The following is a 25848-nucleotide window of genomic DNA, read 5'->3' as shown; positions in this document are numbered from 1 at the left end:
TGGTTTTGACAAGCCTTCCCCTGTGTAACTATAGATCATGATTTGCAGCCCCTTATGCACAATTCTATTAGGGTGAATTTTGTCTACAGGGCTTTCCATGAAATGAATTCTCATTTTAATGTTAGCCTCCTGCAGTTTTTAATTTTTAATCTGTAATATGAAATTGCAAATTTTACAAACATCATTTGAAAAAGCCACTAGGACAGAACCGAATGCCAAAGTTTACATATTGCCTAATTAGACTGTTATGAGAAGCAGCTTATCAATGTCAAGCCAAAGATCATCAAAAAATCCAATTACTAATTTGAAAAACACATATATTTATAGGTTCATTTTGTTTAATTTGCATCCGATTAGCTTAATAATTGTTTAAAAATTGTATTAAGGTTAATGATTGTGGTGCAGCTCGCAGCACACCTGGGCTGGGAAGGCGGCATAGCAAATTAGCCGGCTGTCCTACCTAAAATAAAACTCAGCTGCAATCTTTTCCATCCTAAAGCACAGAGAATTCATTACTCAAATGACAAGGCAATTTTAAATATGAGAAGATATTAAAGCACTCGTTAGCTGCCTCTGTACAGCTGCAGTGTCGGTCAGGTGCTAAGGAAGGACGCACCCATCCACACAGGCACTTCTGAGCCATGCTGAGGAGTGCATCTTATTTACAACACAGTGTGCCATGCCACGGGAAGGACAGCCGAGATCAGCTTTGTTATACTAACGCAGCATGGGGGGATCTGGGCTCTTAACAGATGGGATTAAAAGCAGGCAGTCAGTACGCGATGCTGAGCGTTTGGTTGGGTTTTATGAAGCTGAAGAGAAACTTTACAAGTTTTGGGTTTATAATTATGGCAGTGGATCAGTCTGCAGAACAGAGGCCTGCTCAATATTACATAGCAGGTTTGATTTCAAGCGCATCACTCTGCCACTCCTGAGCTTGCCCAGGTGAAGTCAACAGCACCCTGAGAACACACCCCAGTATGCCAAGAGGGAATGGCCACAGGCACTGCCAATGCCATGGATGGGGATTTAGCCCTACAGGACACCCACAGACACAAGCGAGCAGGGAGAGCTGAATGGGGCTGGGGGCCTCTGTGCTCCAAGGATGACTCAAAGGGCCCCATTGCATGGCTGCCCACAAACTGCCTCTGCCCTGAAACTCAGAAGTCAAGCTCAGCCTGTCTTCTTTATTCAAATGGGAGCCCCGTTCCGAAGGGCCATCTTTTGCCTGGGGACAACAGGCTTTCCCTTTAGTTAATGGAAAAGAGGAGGCTTCTCTAGAGGGTGAATTGGAGCTGGAGCCTCAGCCAAAGTGCCCTGGAGGCAGAGCTGGGTCTCCACTGACTGCGTGGGGCTGTGGGAAGCAGGTCTCCAGGTGATCAAATTAGTCTTTGTGGCTGCCTCACTCCCTAATTGCCATTAGATACACCAAGTAATGAACAACGTGCAGCATAACAAAAGGGAGCACAGATAGAAAAAGGAGAAAAATTAGCCTGAGATAATTGGTGGTCTTGGCCAACTGTAATCACACACCTTTTAAGAAGAGGGCTACAAAGAAATACCCAGCTCCAAAAGACACTGCAGAACCTAACAGTGAAATGACTTTGTCTTGGTATGTGTGCATCAGGAGATGCATGCTGATGGTATTCTGCCTGGTCCAGTTCCCAGACCATTGAGAGTCCCAGTGATGGCAACCCAGTGGGTGGCAGGCTAGGACCTGAATGGTTCTCTCAGCAGCTCAGTTAATATGAATTCGCCCCATCTTACACATGAGTTCTGACTGAACCATCCTTTGCCCCTCTGAGAGGGTTTTGCCATTTCATTTTATTTAAAAACAGGTCATTTGGAGCTTTATGAGCACATGCAAAATGTCATTAACCACAATTTTCCTGCAATGTGGGTGTCTAGTGAGCTTGTGGAGTAGCTTTCTCAATGAAAACCAAGGAGTGACAGCAATGTGCTTTGCACTGTCAGTGTAGCTTTAAGTTAAGAAGAGCACAACCTTTAAATATAATTTACAGCTCTAAGTAGGGAATTTTTCAGACCTTAGGGGTAATGACACCTACATTTTTCCTAGGTTTCATAGGCACTGCATTTTAAATACTTGGACAGTTCCAAAACTAAATCTGTGTGATAAAGAGGCGGGTGCAGCTCCCTCTGGAAGAAGCAGAAAAGTACACAAGCCCATTTCTCAGGCACCCAGCAGCCATCCGGATTTCCCACACCCTCCCATAGCTTCCCACAGCCTGGGGAAGGCTCTGAGTTGCAAAATACCCCATCACCACTTCACCACAACAGCACTTTTTAAACTGTCTTTTCCTACAAAATACGGTCCTCTCACTGAAGGTAACAGTAATAAGAGAATGAAATATAAAAGTTTATCACACCTTTATCACCAAAGGTTTTCTTGGAACATCGTTAGGGCTGAAGGAAGTACTTTGTAGAAGCATATAGCTGCAACAGGATTCAAATTCTATTTGAGCCAGTTAGATACCAAAACACTTTTTATCCATGAAATACTTACAGTGAAAGACAGCTGAAAGTTTTACTCACACTGCTGCCATCTGAGCTGAAGAAACCCCAAGCATCTGTTTCCTTGTCCCTGAGGAGAAGTGGCAATGATAGCAGTGGTCACAGGCTGGCAGCTATTAGGGACCTGCTGGATACAGGTGCTCAAGTGAGCCAGAAAAGTGCATTAATATCTATCTGGAGTGCCATCAAAAGCTATCAGATGATAGCCAACATACCTGGCAGTTAAAATTCTAGTTGGATCTTCATTTAATCCTATAAAAGGATGTGTTATTTCAAGAGATGTTCTTCAACTGTATTGCCTTCCAAGAACATGTACCTTTAATCACTGCCTGAGAACATTTACCAGTAAGGACTTCTGGTGCCACAAATAACCTCATACACAGTTCTTAAAAAGGGCATTTGTTTTTTTTCCAAGGAGCCTGGCCACTCTTTGGAGAAGAAATTGTCCCTATGAGATCAGCAACACCACATCAAAACTAAACCTCTCTGTTTCTAAGTTCTAAAGAGGAAAAATTCAAAACAGACACAACAAACACTTCGGTTTAAAATCCTGTCTAAAGCTTTGAAAGTGATATGTAGAATTACTGCTGAAACAGTCATAGGTAAAGCCTTAAATCTGTCCCGAGATAGACAAAGCCTAGCATGGCATTGCTTCTGTTAGAGTCAAGACTAGGCTAGTTTTGGAGTGAAAGTGAGGACAAAACCAAAAATAATCCACACAAGGGCATTTCTTGGACTGTCCCCAAAGGCTGATAGGATCTCTTTTGGTAAGAAACATCATTTTCTGTTGGATCTCAACACACAGCCAGTTGCTCTTTATGGGCTACAAATAGAGGCCTATTTCTTTATGGTGGCCATTAGCTGCTCCACAAAAAACAAACACAAAGCAGTTACTTTGCTGCAGACTGGAGCTCAAATTAATAAGCCTGAGCAGCTGCGCACACAGACAGCTCAGCTAGACATTGCTACAACATCCAGGTACCTTATTTTTTCCACTAACTAAAATATCCCCAAATTTCATTACCTCACTGATACAAATTCCCTCTGAAGGGAAGTGCCACATTCACTTGTTTCAGCTAGTCAAGAACAAGGAAGCAATTTCTCATCCATCTAGCACACAAACAGAGTGTCACTGCAGGATTAGATGAAGACATATGAGAGTAAGCATATTCTGACATTGCTCTGCTGTATCTGTAGCCACAGAAAGCCTCTGCTCTGGATGTATATCCATCTGCAGGTCTGTTACCTAATTAACTAGCTGTTGGTTTCTGTTATTCCAGAAAAAGCAGTGTTGATCTTTACCTCAGGACTTTGATATATCTTCAGGCCAGAAATTACTGCCTTGAGTAACCATGGAACGATACTAAAGATGAAAAAGAGGTACAGACACTTACAGGCACTGGATCTCCAATGCAGCTGAAAATTTTCAGATGGGAGCACAAAAACCCATAGGGCTACGTGGCTCACCTGGAAGGTACAGCAAAAGCCTCAAGAGCTCAAAGCATTCTCTCCTTATTCATACTCACATTTCACACTGAAGGCCACCAAGCCAAACCAGCAGAGCTCGCTGTGATCATGCAGTCAGGACAGGCAGTCCAGGGAAAAACTCTTTACAGCACAGTAATGTATGTGTGAAAGCCAAGCAGAAGCTGTGCAGGAACGTGAAGGTCTAAGCAGAAGCATTCCTTCAGATGGATCAATAGCAAGCAGGATACACTTACAAGCACGTAAGTGATTCTGCAGGAGTATAAAGCCAAAGAAAATGAGTTCTCTGCAACAGAAGATACATACATTAATGCAGTGGCACATACATACACACAGCAGTGCCCTCCAACCTTGCTACCACGTTCAGCATTTCGCTCTTTGCACACTGTCATTTATTAGTGTGCACCATCTCCCCCCTTCTCTGCCAAGATTTAGTCATCTTCAGCAGAAAATTGAGCTAGAAGATAATCGCCCTTTCTCCCATTATAACATCCAATACTAGGAAAAACAGGGTAGGAAGTGATACTACATCAATGCTACCAAGAAAATCTCTCTTTTAGCACAACTTTCAACTAGTATAGCATATAAACCTATAGCAGTGCCTTCGGTACTAAAGTTTTTTTTCTTTAAACCTCAAAACGTGCACCATCATGGTTATGGGTTTCTGACACACTGATCCACTCTACACCAACTTCAAGGGGTTACAAACATTAAATTACTTTGTCCTGTTTCCCTTCTCTGAATAGTTTCAAAATAAATAAATAAATAAATGGGGAATACTTCTAAGCAGCAGCCAGTAGGGGCTGACACAGGATTAGGTTCGTAAAATTCACATTCCCAAGTCTGTTTTGCATTAGGCAGACTGAAAGCCACAGACTAAGCACAAGAGCCAGGACCCAACACTAATGCAGTAAAATTGGTATGGATCTGAACAACTCCAAGATCAGTAGCCCAGATCTAATGCTTCAGTTGTTGCTGGGACAACACAAGGCTGCATGAGCTGGAATTCCGGATGATCACAAATGCTAAACCAAAAATCCAGTGACACATTTTGTGAGAGGTTCCTCACATGTGGGAGGCTAAAACTGAAACTGCAGGAAACACATCTCAGGCCTACAGTGATAAATGCAATAGACAACAGATCTCACAAACAAGAACTCACCCAAAGGGTTGTTTTCATCCTTAAAGTTCCAACAAATGTCAGAATGTGGAATCCATTTGCCTTTCCCTTTCCATTTGTCCATAGAAATGCCTGTAACTCCTCAAAAACTACGTAAAGAAGTAGATTCTCAACTCTGCTCTCAAAAATTAACTGCTGAAGCTGGATTTTCTTTCTGCATGTAATATGGTAATAGAAGTGAATGCACATTCCTACTTATTTCTAAGAATACAAAACACAGGAGACTCAAATTTTTTACGAATTTAATGAATTACAAATCTTCTCAGTAAAATGAACTTATTTTAAAAAACATTTCAACATAGTTTTGCTAATAAATCTATAGGGTTTTTTTTTAAAAAAAGAATATTTACAAAACTTCAATGAAAAATAAGACTTAAGCACATGAAACTATGAAATAGCTTACAAAAGTAAAGTAGCATGGCTTCCTGACTGCTGTACTGATCAAAAGAAGAAGGGGATAAATACTATTAGAAAGGATTTATTTTTATATTTGCCATTCTGCACAAGCACCCCATGGTTTAAGAACCGCTATACAGGCAAATCTACTAAGAACAGGTATCTATGCTGTATCTGTAAACACATCAAGTGAAGCACTTTTGTAACATCACGATTGCTTTACAAAACCTGAATTTAAAATCCGAGTGCAAATCAATTCATGTTAAATACTTGTTCAATTACTGAATTGTTTTAAAAATTGCTTCTGAAACTGTGAAGGCTATTTTCTGGTTCTTGCACTTGTTCTAGTGCTCGATCTTGTTCTCCTGTCTGTTCCTCCAGGATTCTGAGTTGCTTTTACACCCCCTCTGTCAAGTTCTTCTTTGGCTTTGTTTCTTCTTCCTCTTTTGGGTGATCTGTTTTCATCATTATCTATTTGTAGACAGAAATGTCAATTGGAAATTTATATTATAAATGAAACATTTCATACAAAGTCAGTCTTCAGTCACATTGTTTTTCAACATGTCCCCAGTGACCACATTCCAAAGATTACATCCATGAATTCAACAAACCAGCTACGAAACCCACACTTCTGCACATCCAATATCCTTTAAGATAGATCCCCATGGACTTGCAGCTATTTCGGAAAGTAGGTTAGCATTAATGAGAGCACCAAAACCAATTAGCTACCATTTCAGCTAAAATTCCTTCCACCAATATGCAAAACTAAAATATATCCAATGCTGGAGAAAAATCCAGCAAAAATGTATTTATAGGAAGAGTTGTATGGTACACCTACAGCTAAGTCAGGCTTTTAACTATAAACAAAAGACTGGATAGCTATGTAAGAACCTAGATAGCAGAGAACAACAAAGCTGCTCTAAGAGATGAGCATCAAGCCAAACACCACACAAGGAAACCATCATTAAATCCACATGGGAAAAGACAACCTCCCCAAAAAAGAAATTTTCCAGGCAGGTAGAAAAGCACAAGTACAGATGACTCATTTGGGATGTACATATAGCAGAGTCAGGAAGTGGAAACTAGCAAATATCTAAAGAGAAGCAAAAATTTATAAACCAAGAGGAAAAAAAAAAGAGCTAAATTGATAAGCATGTTACATAAAGGTTACCCAGAAGCTACAGATGTAGGAGCAGGAACTCAGATGATATTTAGGAGAAAACAAGCGTGAACGATGGGTCTTAAAGATGCAATGTTCATGTTATGTCATTACCACCCACTCCTGCAGGTCAGTTAATTGCCGTATTACTCTAAATTGTAAGCTGCAGATCGAGAGAGAACATGCACGAGGGCATTTGAATATCCCAGTAGAGAAATCCAAGCATCGTGTACCATAAAAATCAATTCATTCCACTTAGGAAAAGCATCTTGTTTGAATAAAGTAAAGAGCAGCTATGTTACCCAAGAATTCTTGCTGTATTAAAGAACCATTCTTAATCTACATTAGCCTATGGCAGTCTACAGTAATATTAGATCTTTACACACATTGTTCTATCAATACCAAACTTAGCTACACATAGAAAATAGAAAGTAAATTGTTGCCTCACCTGATTTTAACTTTTTGGGTGCTAAGACATCTGCTGGCAATTGACATTTTCTTCTGCGAGAAGTGGAAGTTGGCTGTTGAGCAGGGCTAACCTCTTTTCTAGGCTGCTTATTTTTTTCAGAACCAGTAGATGCCAAACACTTATTTTGAGTTTCTGAAGTGTTATCATTTTCTGGCAAGTTGCCCTTATCATGGAGAGAGGTAGAAGTAGCTGCCTTTGATTTGAATTCTACCTTTTCCCTCTTATTTCTCAGCTGCCTACGGTTTTCCTGGGATGAGTTATTTTCCAGAGATGTACCTTCATCTTCATTAAGATTTCCCTTTTGACCTCTATTGTTGCAGAAGGTACGTTTTTCCCTGAGAAAACTGGAACTAGTATACTCAGATTTGAAAGAAACTGGTTTTTTTCTGCCCAATCTTGATGGATTTTCTTCTGAAGATGGAGTTATTTCCAGAAGCATACTCTGCTGTTCCTCTGGAGATTTGTTCTTACCATCTTCTGGCAAGCCCTGAAGAGACCTAGAGCTAACAGACTGTGAAGAGCTATTTTTTTTCCTTGAGTAGCCTTTTGAAAGGTCCATTTTTTCTTGGGAAGCAGATTTTTCAGAAATCAGGTTTTTAGCTTCCCTACGATTATTCTTTCTACCACTTTCCTTTGATAAGCTGTGTGTACCCTGAGCAGAACTTGCGGCTTCTGACAAGGTCACTTGATTCCTCCTGCCTCTTCTCAGCTGATTTTCTTTCAGAGATGAAGCAACAGTTTCTAAAGGAACATTATCTTCTTTAGGAGCCTCTTCTCTAGCACTGTCTGCTGGTAAGCCACGTTTTCCTCTAAGAGAAATTGAATTAGTTGTGCGTGACACCAGAGCTTCTTTCCTTCTGCCCCTTCCTAATGGGTTCACTTGTGTGAGGGACACTGGTTCCAAAGGCATATTTTGTTCTCCATTAGCATTCGCCTCTTTATCACCGTTTTGTGACAAGCCACACTTCCCCTGGAGAGAAGATGAACTTTTTGCCTCTGCTGCTAGATCAATCTTTTTTCTTTTGTCCCTCGCTGATGTATTTGTCTCTGCCTGCAAAGTTTCATTTCCCAAAGCTGGATTTTGATCTTCTTTCACAGTCATCTTTTTATCATCACCTTCTTGCAACCCACGTTTTTTTCTGATAGAAAGAAAACTCGTCACTTGTGATGCTACAGCAACCTCTCGTCTTCTTCCCCGTCTCAGTGGATTGCCTTCTGTTGAAGAGGGAGTAGTTTCCAAAGCTGGATCGTGGTCTTTTACAGAAGTCTCATCTTTACTATGATCTTCAATTAAGGTCTGCTGTTTTGTGAAGGTAGAACCAGCCGCCTGTGGAATGGAATTAACTTGCTTTCTTCTGCTCCTCCTTACTTGAGAAGAAGAATTTTCTGAAGTCTCTTGCTGACCAAGTTTGTAAGTCATTCCTTCCTCATCCCCAGGTGAACTCCTTTTTCGCCCAAGTGCTTTGGAAGTGGTTTCTTTAAGTTCAAAATTAACTTTCCTAATTCTACCTCTTCTACGCACAGCTCCATTGCTTTGTGTTTGATTCTCTTGCAGAATTTCAATTTGCTTTGATTTTAGTACCTGTTCATTTTCTGTCTGCTTTTGATAGTTACGGGCACCACTGTCACTGTTTACAGCAGTAACTGTTGTGACTGATGTGCAGTTATGGTCTTGCATTATTTTGTCTATCTTCTTTTCATCAACACAGTCTGAAGGCTCTTTGGGAGCAGATTCCTCCATTTCTGTTTCTGACTTCAATTTGGGTGTTATTAGCTCTGAGCTGTCTAAGTTTTCAGCAGATTCAACAGTCTTTTGCTCTGAAGAGGCCTTCTTGCCTCTCCTGCTCCTAGTTCTGTACGTTTCTTGCACTGTACTGTTTGATTCCAAGACTAGAACAGTAGTTGGCATTTTGTTTGTTTCTCCAGAAGGTGACATTGATTTTAATCTCCGAGATGATTCTGTTATATTCGCTTGCTTGACCTGGTCATTCTTGGCTCTCCTTCCTCTTTTAGGGGCCATCGGTTCTTCTGCATTTTCTACTTTTCTCACTTCTCCAGCCCTCTTCCTAGGCAGTAGAAGCATTTCTTCACTGTCTCCTGGATTAGCTTCATTAGCTGCATTTTTAGAGTTTTTAATATCTGTCTGCAGTTGACAGTTTTCATTTTGACTGTTACTAGATAAACTTTCTGCCTTCATGCTTTGAACATCATCTTTCATTGATATGTCACTAATGATAAAATCCTGCAAAGCCAGTTTCATAGTTGCAGGTTCTTTTTGTAACACTGAAGAATCTTTGCCACAAGAATCAAGATTCTCATCTGGAAGTTTTAACTCCTCTGCTTCTTTCCTTTTACCTCTTCTGGGTCTTTGAGTAGCAACATGCATTTCCAAAGTTGAAACAGTTTCAACTTTTTTCTCATCATTATGTTTTGAAACGTTTTCTTCTACCACACAAGCATTTGTTCTCCTTCCTCTTCCTAGATTTTTAGCTACTGAAGTTGAAGTTCTGACCTCCCCCATCTCTTCTTGGAAGCTCTTTTTCTCCAGACCTTGCAATTCTTTTAAATTTAAATCCTTTTCAGTCTGCTTTATTGAAGCAGGATGTACAGTCTTCCTCAATCTGCCCCTGGTTGGTCTCTGGGTAGACTGGTCTTCACTAGTTGACTTCCTCTGTTGAGAATCTTCACCTTGTGAAGCATTTTGTTTGTCTTCTAAAACAGTTTTTTCACCCCATGCAAAGTTTTTACATAGAAAAGAGCACAAGCAAAAGTTACTCGTTACTATGCCTGATAAAAGTATTTGTGAGTTTTTCTAGGAGAGTGGTCTTGTATATTTAATACTCTTAATTAAAAAATAGCAAAGTGTGGAGGTAATTTTAACAGATTCTAGCCAGCATGCTGCACAAAGTTGTTTTATTTGATACTGATAGCGGTCATAGCTTTCAGATGAGTTATTGAAAGTCTTTGCTGAGAAAGGTGATTTTAAATGGAGATCTTTTCATTAGTGTTTTCTATACTCTGGTATGGTTGGAGATGACATCATTGCTACATCAGAACATCACTACACCGTTACCTCTCCACCAATAGAATTTCAACTCCGGTGAAATTCAGCACTAGAAATTACTGTACACATTTCATGAGCTACTTGCTCTTTGTATACTATATAATTTTGAGTTTTTAAAGCACGTTAAAATTTCCTAATAGTAAGTATATTCATTACAACCATTTTTAAAATAAAAGCATTTATACATACCATATTCACGACTGCAATTAGTAGAAGGATGTACAGTATCATCTTGCTTAGGATCCATAACACTTACTGACTTGACCTAGGGGAACAAACAATAATCAATAAATTCATGTCTGATGCGATTGGAAATAGTGAAGCTAGCCAATATAAAATTAAAATAGTTGGGAAAAAAAAAAGGTCTTGTTGAATATTCTTCTCATAAAACAAAGTTAATTTAGTTTAGTAACTGTATCCATATACAATACTAGCACACAAACTGAACTTCGTATTTGTTATCTGTGCTAATGTAGCAGTTTTTAAAGTGAAAGGCAACACTGTACAGTTTTTTTTAAAAGTGCATTCACTAAATTGGCTGAGAAGTGTCAAAATAAAATCCCAAAAGAAAGGATATTGATGCTGAGTCATTTGATGTTCTGTAGCATTTTACTGCAGTTCAGAACAGACAAGCACTCAGACCAGTGATACTCAGTGTTTTATCTATGGATTCGGGAGCTTACACAAAAATCAATGCTAGTAAAAGGCACAAACAAAAGTAATGAAGCTGTGTAAAATCAAAATGTTAACTCAACATTACTTCAATAACCGCAAGGACAGAGCTCCTTCAAACAAAATACATAATAATACAAGCAAACGTATAGCATTTATATAGTTCTCCCTCTATAATGTAAGTGTCCATTCAAACAAGCAATGAAGGAAAGACATATAGGAACAATGAGCTATCAAATGACCAAGAGGTTTTACAGTATTTTGGCAAAAGCTTAATATTATTTCATGTTTAAAGAAAAGAGAGCTTTAATATTTAATCTAGAGGCTACAAAGAAGCTGTACAAAGAAGCGTAGATACTTTACTTATTAAAAGGAAGGCATGGTAAGAATTTGACTGTACTACATAAGTAATGTAAGGGTGCTATATAAAGGAAAAAAAAATTGTTCCTTCATATTTGTACTGTGCCTCATCTTGTCAAAGGGGGTCACTGACCTGCAAAAAGCTTCCAAGGAAAACGCAGGTTGCAATCTTTACTCTTCCCAAATTACCATGGTATTTTTCATCTAGAGGTCGCATGCATGAGATATTTTAATCAAAATATGATGCAATAAAACATGAGGTCGTATCAGATGGCCTAAGGGTTCATTTCAGCCACAGACTCCAAGTCTAAATAAATTCCTAAATAAATGAATAAATAAGCTTTACCTTCGTTTTCTCTGGTGTATCAAATATTTCCTTCACTCCAATGTAGTCCACTTCAAACTCAGTATTTTTCTGTCTGGGTTCTGCCATCAGCCTACTCAGACCCACAAAATCATCAACTGGGTGAGATTTCTCTCTGGGAGTCTTCATTAATCTACTAATACCAAATACATCTTCTATGGGTTTAACTTTTTCCTTTGGTGTCTTGAAAATACGGCTGATTCCAATCATGTCTTCTACCGGTTGGGATTTCAATTTTGGAGTTTTCTTAATTAAATTAACTCTTGTCACATCTTTTAATACTTCCTTTTTTTGTATTGGAGTCTCCAGCAATTTTTCAGAGGCATTTTCATCTGTAATAGGTTCTGACTTTTGCTGTGGGCCCAATAAGACCTCCGCTGGCTTCAGCTTTTCTTCCGGGGTCTTCATGAGCTGCTTGATGCCCGACAAGGACTCCACAGGCTCCCACTTCTGCTTTGGGGTCTTCATGAGCTGCTTGATGCCTGACAGGGCCTCTGCTGGTTCTGACTTCTGCTTCGGCGTCCTCAAAAGCTGTTTGATGCCCGACAAGGACTCTACAGGCTCCAACTTCTCCCTCGGGGTCTTCATGAGCTGCTTGATGCCTGATAGAACCTCTGCTGGTTTTGACTTCTGCTTTGGGGTCCTTAAAAGTTTCTTGATGTCTGACAAGACATCTGCTGGTTCTGACTTCTGCTTTGGGGTCTTCATGAGCTGCTTGATGCCTGACAAGGACTCCACTGGCTCTAACTTCTGCTTTGGTGTCTTCATGAGCTGCTTGATGCCCGACAGTACCTCTGCTGGTTCCAACTTCTGCTTCGGGGTCTTCAAGAGCTGCTTGATGGCTGACAGGACCTCCGCTGGTTCTGACTTCTGTTTTGGTGTCTTCATGAGCTGCTTAATGCCTGACAAGGACTCTACAGGCTCTAACTTCTGCTTCGGGGTCTTCATGAGCTGCTTGATGCCTGACAAGGACTCTATGGGCTCTAACTTCTGTTTTGGGGTCTTTAAAGGCTGCTTGATGCTTGATACAACTTCAACTGACTCCAACTTCTGACTTTTCCTTTTATTTGGTGACCTCATCTGAGATACTTGTTTCTCTGGATTTACTGACGCACTATCCATACCAGTATCTTCTTTCAGCATACTTTTTCTCTTTTCAGGAGTTTCTGTGGATATTGCATCAAACACAGACTTTAGAGATTCTCTCTCTCTCAGAAAGTAAGAGATGTCTTGATAATCCTGTTTCTGTTCTGAAACATCTGAAGCATTTAATGGCGACACCATCATCTCTCCTGAAATAAAAGGTAGGTTTATACAATTTGGAAGAAACAAGAACCAACCGACAAAAACCAGTAAATCTAACAATGCTAACTGCTGTATAGCTAAGCAGAAAACAGACTCAGTCAGCCCAAGCATTAATAAGCTAAAATTCTACAATGCGCTTCAACAATCAATTTGGTAATTAGCATTAAGATAATCAGCTCCTACAAGGCACAGCATAAAACTAAAACAGTGAGTAGAAGTTACAAGGGAAACCAAGGTTTTTCAATCTGATATAAAAAATGATTTTATTAACGCCTCTTCTATAAACATTGTATTATTTATTATTTTTTTTTCTTTTGCTAGATGCTCATCTTTACTAAATACTTAAGAAAACAGAATTGAACAGAACTGTGACGAATTCTAAGTTATACAAGGACGTAACGACTGGTATGCAATTAAAAAAACCACACCTACTTCCTGCTGTAAGATGTTGCCACTGGACAAAGTCAGGTCCACAAATAACCAACTAAAGAACGGCCATGCTTCAACAAAAGATTTGCCTGAAACTACACTTCATCACATAGAAATGTCACACTAAATCCAAATACTAAAAAAAACTAAAGCCTACGAAAAATTACCGAAACTACAAAATGTTTTTTAATACATTATAGACATTAAAATATAGCTGCAAGGTATTTTTTCTCTACATCAAGTCTGTCTAGCTCAAGACTGTTTGCTGTCTCAAATAATTGTAGACACTATTACCTTACACGTACACATAAGTCCTCCTTTCCAAACAACATACCAGATTCTTCAGGAGTTTGCAGATCAGAAATCTCCATTGCAGTGAACGTTGGTGTAAAATTATGAGCAATGGTCAGAGCTACGGTTTTTCCACCCTGATTGTCTGGTGTTTGAAACATCTCAGTCAGTCCTATAGAACATATTTAAAAAAAAAAGAACAAAAACAAAAAAAACACACACTTGAAAAACAAAACACACACAACAAATCAAACCAAATCAGTATCAAAAAACCCCACACAGTTGACAGAACCAGTAACAGATTTTAAGATTTCACAACTTACCTGTGAAGTTTTCATCCATACTCATGCTCTGTTTTAAGATCGGATTTTTTACCACTTTAGGGACCTTCCCAGCGGTTTGAACTGTGGTGGAGTAAGCTCTACCTACAACTATTGTAGCAGGAGACTCTGCATGACCTGTACTAAAATGACCTTTTATTTTTCTTTCTGGTGTCTACAGCAAAAAAAGAAAATAAAACAACATCAAAACCATGAGTAAATATTTAAATTTTAGTAAATATTTATGTTTAAAACCAAATGAGAATCGTTCAAAACTGCCACATATTCATTGGTCTTGTTTAGTTAATAAATACTGTTCAGCATACAGAAGCTGTTAAATTGCAGCTAAATTAAAGGGTTAGCTCTTTGTGAAATACATAGCTTGTATCTTCTGTTAAAATTTGAGGGACTGTGCTCAATGAGCCGCGTGACAAGTACTCTTAGCTTTAAGGAATGCTCAGAGATTATCCTGAGAGTGCTTCAGTCTTGCTCCTTATCATCTTCACAGAATCAACTATCTGGATGATCTATTCAAAATCATCAAGTCCAGTCATCAACAAGAAGTGTTTAAACTAAAATAGACACTCATCCAAATGGCAGTACAGTTTGACTGTAGACAACGGACAAATACTTAATCCATCTACCCAATGTATTTGGTTATTTAGACATACTCTTACAATGCTTTGATTACACTAAGTTCACTTTCAGTTAATGAAACTGGTTACTTATTTCACATGCTCAACACAGCACAGAATCCAGACATTTACCTAGTCCTTAACTACTGCTAGCACCCAATGGAGCTCACCAAAAAGAATAACCAGACATGATTCTTGACTTCCTACAAGTCACAGTATTCTTACAAATCATGAAAAAGACACCAATACCATTTAACATCTTTCTAAAAACTTACAAACTTCCAGCTTCTGTAGCAAAACGCCTACAAGCCGTTTATAGTTCAGCAAACCCCAAACCCTTTAAATAGTATAAGAATATACCTTTGGTGACCGTGTGATTTTCCTTGCTGGCCTTCCTTTTTGAACAGATTTTTTTACAGCCTTTGCCTGTGGCCTTGCAACACCTAATTTAACCACTTCTGCCCAAGTTTTTGCAACTAGAAAACAAAATGGGAATAACAACCTAAATTCTCAGCCACATAAATAGGAATTCATAACTATTTCTTTACGATTCTAAAGGGTTTGCTGCAAACATCAGAAATTAGTAGTTGTATCATCTCATGGCACCTATGCTCAAGGGCTGTGTGAAAACACTTTCAAATGAAGATGCTATTTCGAGCTGAAGTTTAACAAGCATCCAGGATAGTTTTGTTTCCATGACCAAAGAAGAAAAAGACTTACACAATGTGATACACTACAGAACCTGAAACTGAAGACTGACCCAATTCTGTCTTCACACTTTTCATCAAGGAAATACTTTCCCCAATAGAAATTTGCCATCAGCTTCTCAGCCCTGCTCATTATTATACCGGAACTTTTCTTTGGCAGAATGTGAGGTTTTAAGTCAGAGAAATGATTTCTAAGAGAAACATACTGATTTTTCTTTCATCACCTAACCAAGGAACTTTGTCATGGTGAAATTATGTATTTACACTGCTTAGAGCATTTAGGTGCATGTAGAATTTCTGTAACTTTTTTATTACCATCTTCATCATACATCTCTGAAAATGGCCATGGTATAGCTATCATTCTGTACGCAGTAATCAGGAAATTAATCACAACTGCGTAATAAAGCTGTCAGCTGACAGGACACCTGCCTCATTTACTGCAGAAATGGCAAGGAGAAGACTTATAAGATAAAAAATGGGAATGCCAGTTCTGAAGATATTCTGAAGATATTATTTTCTTGTCAGTTACTGTGCAAGTTAGGGAAAGTTGGCAAAACAAAAATCAAAAGCTGTCAGTACTAGATGTGCAGAATAAAAAGACGAAAGCCAACTATACAGGGAATTATCTAAAAAAAGAACTGGGAAGACAAAGTTCTCCCAATTACACATCCAAAAATAAAAAAAAATAATTGAAGATAATGGTGTTATTTTCATTTTACAGAAGACACTGATGCACACATACTAAAAACCACTTACCAGAGACAGAGAGAACAAGTGTCAAAAGTTTGTGAAGAACTCTTGCTGATAAGTGAATGAAACAGACAAAGCAACTAAAAAAAAACCCACATTTTGCTTTCAGCTGCATTACTGAGGAAGGCCTGTGATTGTATCTCTCTATATAGTGCAACAATCACTGGGATACTGAATGAACATTCAAATGTGAAAGACCGAAAGGCTCATTACAGTTAACCTATCAAACAAAACCTTAATTCTACCATTCATAAACTTTGGACTGTTAAGATTTACGTTTTAAATGCTTTAGTAATTTATTTTTATACATAAGAGAATGTAAAATTCTGCAATTTTCAGATGTTTCAGAAAATCCAAAATCAGAATACGTGACAATAATCGATGATACGGGTGTAATGAATTAACAACAGGTCTAATTCAGCCTTGCCACCAATTTTTTTAGTGGTATTTAAATTCATATAAAAAATTAACTGCAGAAACAAACCTAGTAAATTGGCACTAGAAGCACCACTTCTTCTTTTCGCACTGAGTACTGCCACAGCCCCACTTCTCCTCTTCATGGGAGTCTTCTTCAAAGCATGTTGTGATCTTCTGGTTAATTTGTTAGGTGTAGTCATCAAAAAGGCTTTCTCATCTTCGTTAACAGGAGCAGATTTAGGTGTTTGCACTTGACCATTTTTCTCCTTTGTATTCATATCTTTCACACCTGCATTCTGCTCTTCTGCAATGGGGGATGGAGTAGTTATTTGAGAAACAGAGAAACGTCCTTTTGTGTAAGCTGGTGGAGAGCTTAAAGTAAATGTTGGTGTTGCTTTTCCAGAAGCAGAGGATGAGCCGGGTGGAGACTTCTGTGCTGACACACTTCTCGGTGACATTTTTTCTTTCTGCAAATGTACACTAAGTTCCTGATAGAAAATAATAGAAGTGAAAGACAAGTTACTGCACAAAGCTCAATACAAATGCTCCTCTACATATCTGAAAAGTAAATACAGTCCTACAAAATATTAGATCATTTGAAGATCCTTAGACATTACTCTCTAAAAACACATAACAATTTTTAAATTTCACAAGTCCCATTCAACTGAACAAATTAAGCAACTTCATTATTCAACTCAAAACAGGTTTACTCAAAGTACACTACAAATTTTCACCAGCTTGAAACAGCAGCAAAACATTTTCCAACTTCTGGCCAAGCCACCTAACAGTAGTTTGCACATTCTGCCCAACTTTTGCTCTAGACTGTGGCTATTTTCAGTTCCTTATGGTAAACTGGTGCTGGTAAGCACAAACACACAGAAATACGCTCCTACGTATGTATGAGAACAAGCAAAAGCATGGGAGGTAAAAAGCACACACCCAGAGGACAAAGATAGGTAGAAAAAGGTAAACCGCACCCCTTTCTCTTAAGGAGGAAGCTTACTGATTAAAAATTGCTATTTAGAAGTGCAATCTTAAGTTGCAATTACTACCTCCGCTTCCAAACATATACCTAAACAAGACATTCCTCATTTTGAATTCACTTTTAGAAGCCTTTGAATTTCTAAATTCCATCCATCCACATTAATTAGCTTAGTAACTCGATTAGTTTTCGCATTTGACATTTACCTGGGTTGCAAAGTGCTTCAGTCCCTGCCCCTTTTTCAGGACTGCACGTGGTGAGTTTCCAAACGGTAAGCTCAGTCTTGCGGGAATGGCACCTCTTTTAATGGGTGAGTTGGGAGGCAAGCTTTTATCAAAGAGTTCTGGACTCAGATGACCACCAAAAGACACTCTTTTTCTTTTTCCTAAAGGCTGAGGTAACAAATCACCACTTGTCCTCTTCTGAGACATCCTTTTGGTCTTATCTATAATAAATAGCAATAACAGAAAATAACCAAGAAACAAGGAAGTCACCCTGTTAAACAACACAGAAAGGAGTGTTTGTATGTGCATTTTAAATTCGGAAACTTACCAGATGGTAACTAATTTAGATACAAAAGTTTACCCAATTGAATAATTCATTGTGTAATTTTAAGGTCAACTACGTGATATACACCTTAGAACGGAGGTGCCAGCAATTAATTCTGTATTTTACTTAAGCAAAGAAATTCTCACTAACACCAGAATTTCCCCAGTTCAGTCAATTAAGTTCTAACAAGGCATGAGATTAAATCTATTTACCTGGTTGCTCCTCAGTTGACAGGCCAGAAGTATTTCTTTCTGAAGGAGTCTCATTGTCTTTTGGTACAGTAGCACTTCCAGAAGACCTTTTTGATGATAATCTATGAGGTCTTAGAATATGGGCATCTTCCAAATCCAGCTTCTTTTGACATCCCTTGTTGGCCAGCTCTTGTTTAGCTTCACTGTCTTTTCTGTCTGCAGTCTCATCGTGGTGTTCTTGAACTGCATTTGCCTCCAATGCTTTTTCAGTTAACTGTCCAGAGGTCCTCGTCCTTCCCCTTTTTCTTCCAGAGCCAGATTTCTGACTAGCAGATGCCAGCTCTGATGTGAATTCTTCTGAAGTTGATGTTTCGGAGTGGACGCTTTTGTTTGTTAACTCATTACTTTGCCTGCTTTTTCTTCTGGGACTCTTAGATGCTGCAGGAGACCCAGAATCTCTCTTTTTCAAGTTAATGTTTGTCTGATCACAAATTTCTATCAGCGTCTCTTCTTTCACTGATTTTCCTGGTGTAAGCTGTTTACTATTTCGTCTCTGTTTTAAGCATTTATTTTCTGCCAGTTGTTGGAGGCTATCATCTCTGCACACTGCATCTTCCCCTGGAGTATCAGCCGAAATTGCCGAAAAAGACTCATGTTCCACCAACACATCTCCTCGAGTTACTGGAGTCCCAGTACTTACAGAATCCGTACCACATGTTTCTTTGGCAGGTGACATGAAGGCAGACCGAAGACTCTTTCTTCTGGGCCTCGGTGTAGACAAAACACATTTATCACCTTCTGAAATATTTGTCACGTTAGCTGCTTGTGTTAGTTCATCTAGTATTACTGCAGAGTTGTCAATTTTATCTGCATAACTCAAGCACGTCTTCAGTAAACGTGCTGCATTCCCATTCTTCTCCTTACGGGCATTGGGTGTAACTTCAGGACCTCTCAATTTCCCTGATGTACTTAATTCCTTATGATCTTGCAGATGACTTCCCTTACCACTACCTCTTGTCATCTCCTTTGAAACAGAATTTTGAGGAGTTTTTGTAAGACTCTTCCTGGTAGCATTTCCTACAGTTGAACTCTGAGTCAACTCTGAATTGACTACATCTTGATTAATTTTACATTCTTCATTATTCTCTTTTACATCTATTCCTTTTCCTTTAGTTGTGCTTCCCAGTTCATGAACACAACTTGGTGGAATTCGAGCATTTGGTTCCAGCAGAACACTCTTCCCATCTTCTCCAGTTTTTTGAAGTAAATTTCCTTCTTGTAGAAGTTTTCTCCCTCTAACCTCATGTTTCAGCTTTTCATAGAGTTTACTAAAAGGAGACATTTCGTTTTCCTTTTTAGCAGATTCTTGTATTTTGCATGACTTGAGTGCTTGTAGCTTAGCTGGTATGGCTTTTGAATGGTTTTCCTCTGTGCTGTGTTTATTTTCCTCGGCGTTTTGGTCTTTGCACTCAGAATTATCTACAGTTTAAGCAAAGCACAACAGTAAGTTACACAGAAGGTGAAGAAACACAACTGCAAGTTCCTTAAATAGAGATAATGATAATCCCTTCCTTTCATCCACCAGGAATATCAACCAGGGTTCAGAACATAGTATTGTAAATAAAACTCTATTAACAATAGCAATTCTCTGATAATAAAAATCAGTCCTAAAATGTTTAACAAATTTTCAGCTGTAATCTGGACTTCATTCCATATACAGATAAGACAATCTATATTTTCTCTTCTTTTCAACAGTTCATACACGTTTCATGGCTGCCACACGATAAGTGTGAATAAAAACACCACTCTGATTGGCTTACCACTATTCACTAACTATCCTGTCTTGTGTTTACAAAGGTGCTGTACCATTTCAGCTGTACATTCAGCTGAAAATTACAATAACGTTCCTCTGGGGTAAAGCAAGATAATAGAGAACTAGAAATTCCCAGAGGAGACGCAGCAAGCAATTTGCGTGCATGCTGGAAGCTTGAAGTAGCATGCTTCCACAGTGGATTCCTTTAAACTTAGAAAGTTTCATAGAACCTAGAACATCCCATCTTCTCATGAAAGTATCTTTACTGAACACAGGGAGGATGGAAGATTCTGGCATTTAACCTGTTTAAGGGCTATCATTACTCCAAATTAGCACCTCTAGAATAAAGCTGCTTTGTAATACATCTACATAAAATAGGCACTGTGAACTATGATTTCAATCAGCAAAGCTAACTCTGTCTCTCTAGAATTATATCTTCTACAAATTCTTTTTAGGAAAGAATACCTGACAGAATTTGTTTGCAGCAAGATTTGCTCAAAAGCAATCTGTTAACATATTTTAATCACAAAAGTGACTTTATGATGTTAGAGTTGTCACTGCGAAGTAAAATGTAGTCATCAGCAGTTTCACACATGTGTTTCAACTGTCATTTTGCACTGCAGCTTCAAAAATGGTATTATCTTTATAAACCAAAGTCTGCAGAAACCACTTAAAGCAATACAAACATATTCTGCTAGTTTCAGTTTAACTGTCCTGCCTGTTCGTCAGGATGCAACTATGTTATTTCTCTTGATGGGACCTTGTTTTGGTAAATCACAAAGTACAATGAAACAGTACACAGGTGTAGAAGAGCGTACTGTACTCAGACTGAAAAGTCTTTAAGAATATATTTTTTTTTCAGCGTTGTTTTTCCTGCTGATGCTCATAATTTAAAATTAGGTTGGGAGAAACATAGAATGACCTGGGTTGAAAAGGACCATCTGGTCATCAACCACCAGATCAGGCTGCCCAGAGCCACATCCAGCCTGGCCTTGAATGCTTGCAGGGATGGGGCATCCACAACCTCCTTGGGCAACCTGTTCCACTGCATCACCACCTTCTGAGTGAAGAAAAATATAACCACCCCCCTCTAATACAGGTACAAACCTGAAGAACAAAGACTTTTAGGTCCTGAAGTTTGTTTGAGTAACAGCTCCGCTTCTGCCACCTGCTGAACATGAAGAACCTGTAAATTTGTACAACATTACAGCAGAGCAACACATATTTATACTTTCCCTTCTACTACACATCGAAAGAAACACTAAATTTATAAACATGTAAGCATTGTTTACTGAACAGCTTTAAAAGGATTCAATTTTAATTGTTGAGTATTGCACGGGTTAAGAACACTGGTAGTTTATACAGTGAGAGTTCAAGTGCTGTCTTATCATTATCAGCTCTGTGTGTACCTGTAGCAAACAAATATATACAGCAAATTCTAACCTCACTTCCTTACTAGATGAGGTGAAATAATTTTATTTAAATAGGAAAAATAGAAGAAAAGTCTTCCAGTAGCCACAGTATTCACTGAGCAGAAGTATCCCCTCAAAGGAATAGAACAGTAAAAAAAAAAAAAAAAAAAAAAAAGAGGGAAACAAATGAAAATAAATTATTCAAAAACAGACTTATTTTGACCCTGACAAAGTCCAACACTGCATTACTATAATAGCACACAGAACACATGATTTCTGAAAAAAATCATGCTTAGGGTCTATGGCAAACTCCCCCATTTAATGCACAAGGATACTGAACGCCACGCTCCTCATTTCCTGCATCCCAGGAGCTCCTCAAAAACGTTAACAATTATTTTTTACCTGCATCACAAACATCACAGACCATTAAGTATTACCTGAAACTGCCTACTCTTAAATTAATAAGTGACCTGTATTTTAGAAAGTGTTTCTCTAAAGAAGTTCACTTGCATTTCCAAACAGAAAGCCTGCTAACAATTGAAAAATTATTTCTAATTTTCTAAAAAGAAACACAAACATCCACAACAAAACAAGGACACTGTACCACAGCAATACTAATACCGACATCCTTGCAATAAGCAACTTACTGACACAAAATTACCTGCAGTGCTTCATCTTTTGGAGATCTAGACTGTCTTTTCTTTGGAGTTGATTGGAGAGGATATTCAAATCTAGAAAAAGTATTTGAAAGTAAAATAGAATCATAGAATGGCCTGGGTTGAAAAGGACCACAAAGATCAGCCAGTTCCAACCCCCTGCTATGTGCAGGTCACCAACCAGCAGACCAGGCTGCCCAGAGACACATCTGGCCTGGCCTTGAATGCCTGCAGGGATGGGGCATCCACAGCCTCCTTGGGCAACCTGTTCCAGTGCCTCACCACCCTCTGAGTGAAAAACTTCTTCCTAATATCTAAGCTAAACCTCCCCTGTCTCAGTTTAAAACCATTCCCTTTTGTCCTATCACTATCCACCCTAAATTCTCATTATTAAGACCAATGACCTGGTAAGATTGGTCCCACTCCCAGCAATACACACACAGCTTTTAAATGCTTCAACTACATCAAGACCCTCCTAACATTACTCCTAGAAATGCTCATCCTGGAAATAAAATAACAGAATTCTCTCTCTAGGCAATTCCAGTTTTTTGATTTAGCTTAACATAATATGGAAGCAATAAGAAAGTCCTTCAGCCACTCTGCCTTCTAAAGGAGCTCTCTAACTCATAAAGAAAAACTAAATAAAGCAGGTTAACTTCCGTATCTGAAGACTGTCAAGTGGCATTTTAAGCTGTTCCACTCTCTACCATATCTTCATCCAGCTCCCAGAAACCTGTACCATAGAGTTCTCAGCACTGCTGGTCTGCAGAGCATCCTCTAGGACCAGGACATTCACAGTAGGTCCTTGACACTCACCTGAAAGAACGATCGATAATAGTTAGCACATCCCCATGTTTCAGAGGTACAGGCTGCTGGAAATAACCACCATTCAGCTGAGTGGGATTTACTGTACTCAGATTAGTCAATATTGCCTAAAAATAAAGCAAACATGTCAAAACCACAGTGAGATGCAACAACATGATGCAAATGTTTTTAACATGAGTAACTCACCTCCTTGTTCTCGTTTACTTCAATTTTACAGTGCTCTTTTGAGACCTGAGGCAAGTGAATGCGAATATCACATTCTGTTCTCCTACAGGTTAAAAGGAGAAAAAAACAGAAAAATGGGATAGCTGTGGAATTAGGATGTCCAAAGTTTCAGCTAATAATCCATACAATAGCACACCACTTGTGTTAGCCACACAGAAGAGGTAAATACTATATTTAGTGCTGACTTCGGTGATTCAAAGTAGTGAGAAAAACAACACTGAACTAAAAAGGATAGAAAATTGAATGAGGCAGAGAGAAAAACATGCAATCTAAAGCTAAATCATCTTACTAGCAAAACATGTCATTTCTAAAACCTGCCCAAGAACTAATAGTACACAGACACCCCCCCCAACTCCCCCCCCCCCTAAAAAGGGTCTGAACATGGAATGGCTAAGCAAAAGTCTAGTGTTACCTAACTGACACAAGTATGAAGCCAGAGATAACTATCAGTAACACAGAATTATAGAATGGCCTGGATTGAAAAGGACCACAAAGATCAGCCAGTTCCAACCCCCTGCTATGTGCAGGTCACCAACCAGCAGACCAGGCTGCCCAGAGCCACATCCAGCCTGGCCTTGAATGCCTGTGGATGGGGCATCCACAGCCTCCTTGGGCAACCTGTTCCAGTGCCTCACCACCCTCTGGCTGAAAAACTTCCTCCTCATATCCAACCTAAACATCCCCTGTTTAAAACCATTCCAGTTTAAAACCATTCCCCCTTGTCCTATCACTACCTCTATTAATAGCATTGAACTCACTGATCTTAATTGACACTGGACATTTTGCCATAGACTTTCACCAAGGAATCTGATTTGGGTCTGACTAATTACTTATTTACGATATCAACCAGTCAGTCAAGTGCTGACCAAATACTTCTAAAGAAATAAAAGCATTTTATTCATCGATTCTAGACCAACCTCTGTATTCTACAACCCAGGTCTCAGAGAACCAACCAAAGCTGCAATTAGTGGAGGCACGGTGAATATGGTTGAACACAACGCGTGTGCTTCACTCCTAGATATAAGAATTACCCTGCTTGCTTGTCATGCGTATACTACTTTCAATCTCAGGTTTGCCAAACTCGTTTGCTTCATTTCCCTTGGCCAGAAGCTTAGGAAAAAAAGCAGTTTTAGTAAAGAAAGAGCGCAAAGCAGTGACAGTGAATTCAGCCCCAGCCCCATAGCACCGTCCCTCCTTCAAATATCTCCCACAAACATATAAACATTTCTGATAACAGGCATCAGGGAGGTTCCACCTGCAGGAAATACGCTCTTAATGCTATTCTGGTGCATTCAAAATACGCTCACCTTCCAAATAAACACGAGCTGGCGGTGAGAGGAAAATAAATGCCGTCGGTCCCGTTCCGTTTAATGATAACAATCTTCCCAAAGAGCGGCATCTTCGCACGAAAGGATCCTTACCTGTGGGAGAACGTCAAGATAACTCACGCGCGCAACGCTCTATGTATTTAGGAAAGGAAAGTCGCTCAGCCAGCCGCTGCCAGCCGTGACACAGCGCGGCGCTGCCCGCCTCCTGCCGCTACACGCACGGGAGCTCAAGGCGTTAAGCACGGCCCGCCCGAAAAGCGCGTTAAGAGACGCTTAGAAGAGCGGTTTGAACAGTTACCCGAGGATCCTTACCTGCGCCTCACGGAAGCGGCGCTCCGGCTCTTCTCCCTCAAGCTGCAGCCCGCGGGAGCGACTGGGCTGAGCGCGGCGCTTCCGCCGCCACCGCCGCTCACTGCGTTTTCCCGCGCGCGCCAGCGCCGCCGCGTCGGGCCCTCTCACCGCGGCGCGTATCCCTGCGCCGCGCTCCAACGGGACACGAGAGCGGCGCGGAGCGCTCTAAAAGCAGCTTTCCGTCTCGCCGCCCTTACCTGCCGGTAGCCGCCATGGCTGGCGGGACTCACCTGAGCCAGCCGGTTGCGGCAGCCGCCCCGAGGCGGTGAGATTCTTTTAGCTTTACCGGGTGCCGACTCGGCGGAAGGAGAAAAGAAAAACGTGGTGAAACTTCAACAACAACTTTCGAAAAGACGCGCGGCCTCCCGCGATTGGTAGAAGGGAGGTCACGTGGCGGCGCGGCGCACCCAATGGGGAGCGCGGGAACGGTTTGATTTCAAACGGCCCCCCCCAACCGTTCCCCGCCTCAGAGCCGCCCCGCTCGCCCGCCCGTCCCTCAGCGCCTCCGGCAGCTCCGTAACCGCGCTGCTGCTGAGCCCCACAGAACAGCTCAGGGCGGCGGAGCAGGACCAAAAGCAGTTTGCATTGGTAAAACAGATTAAAAATAAAAATACATAACAAAGCCATCTCTACTTTTAGGCTCTTTTACAGACAGAAATCCAATTCCCTGACAGGAGCTCATGTGAATTGGTCACTGAATGCCCTTGCTACTTGCTTAGACGTTTTTAACTTAATTCAACCAGCAAAAAGGTAATTAGAGAAAAGCTATTTCACTGAGATCCGCCTTCTTAATGATTAGGCTCATCAGTGGAAGATCCAATAATAAAAGAGAGCCCCGATCATTAAAACATGCTGGGTCTGAAGGCTGCAGCCAAGAGCACAACAACAACAAAATGAACAGAATTAGAGAACTCGGCATCTTAATTCCTCATCAGAAGGTCCTTATACAAGGCCGTTTTGTCCTGATTCTCAACAGGTGTT

General features: G+C 39.9%; 1 protein-coding gene across 1 annotated transcript; it reads right to left on the bottom strand.

Moving 5' to 3' along the window:
• Nucleotides 1–5425: 5425 nt before the first annotated feature.
• MKI67 (marker of proliferation Ki-67) lies at nt 5426–24954 on the bottom strand. Its single transcript, XM_031597304.2, has 16 exons — nt 24829–24954; nt 24496–24609; nt 23150–23231; nt 22955–23070; nt 22144–22213; nt 21178–21256; nt 18279–19736; nt 17724–17962; nt 16603–17023; nt 15022–15137; nt 14030–14201; nt 13750–13878; nt 11664–12973; nt 10475–10550; nt 7201–9933; nt 5426–6064 (listed from the first exon to the last, which is right to left on the bottom strand). Exons 2-16 carry the CDS (start codon nt 24585–24587, stop codon nt 5913–5915), a joined length of 7245 nt encoding a protein of 2414 aa, XP_031453164.2. The 5' UTR covers nt 24588–24609; nt 24829–24954; the 3' UTR covers nt 5426–5912.
• Between the last annotated feature and the right edge of the window lie 894 nt (nt 24955–25848).

This window comes from Phasianus colchicus, chromosome 8 (assembly GCF_987193195.1).
Source record: "Phasianus colchicus chromosome 8, bPhaCol1.hap1.1, whole genome shotgun sequence".
Taxonomy (NCBI): domain Eukaryota; kingdom Metazoa; phylum Chordata; class Aves; order Galliformes; family Phasianidae; genus Phasianus; species Phasianus colchicus.
This window is presented reverse-complemented; position numbering and strand designations above follow the sequence as displayed.

Bases quoted from the DNA above. Each gene is read 5' to 3' on its own strand.
- MKI67 (XM_031597304.2), bottom strand. From the start codon at position 24,587: ATGCCGCTCTTTGGGAAGATTGTTATCATTAAACGGAACGGGACCGAC. The intron at 13,879-14,029 runs GTAAGTTGTGAA...TATGTTCTATAG, and splicing joins TATGGATGAAAACTTCACAG to GACTGACTGAGATGTTTCAA. The intron at 10,551-11,663 runs GTAAAGCTTATT...TTGTTCCCCTAG, and splicing joins ATACACCAGAGAAAACGAAG to GTCAAGTCAGTAAGTGTTAT.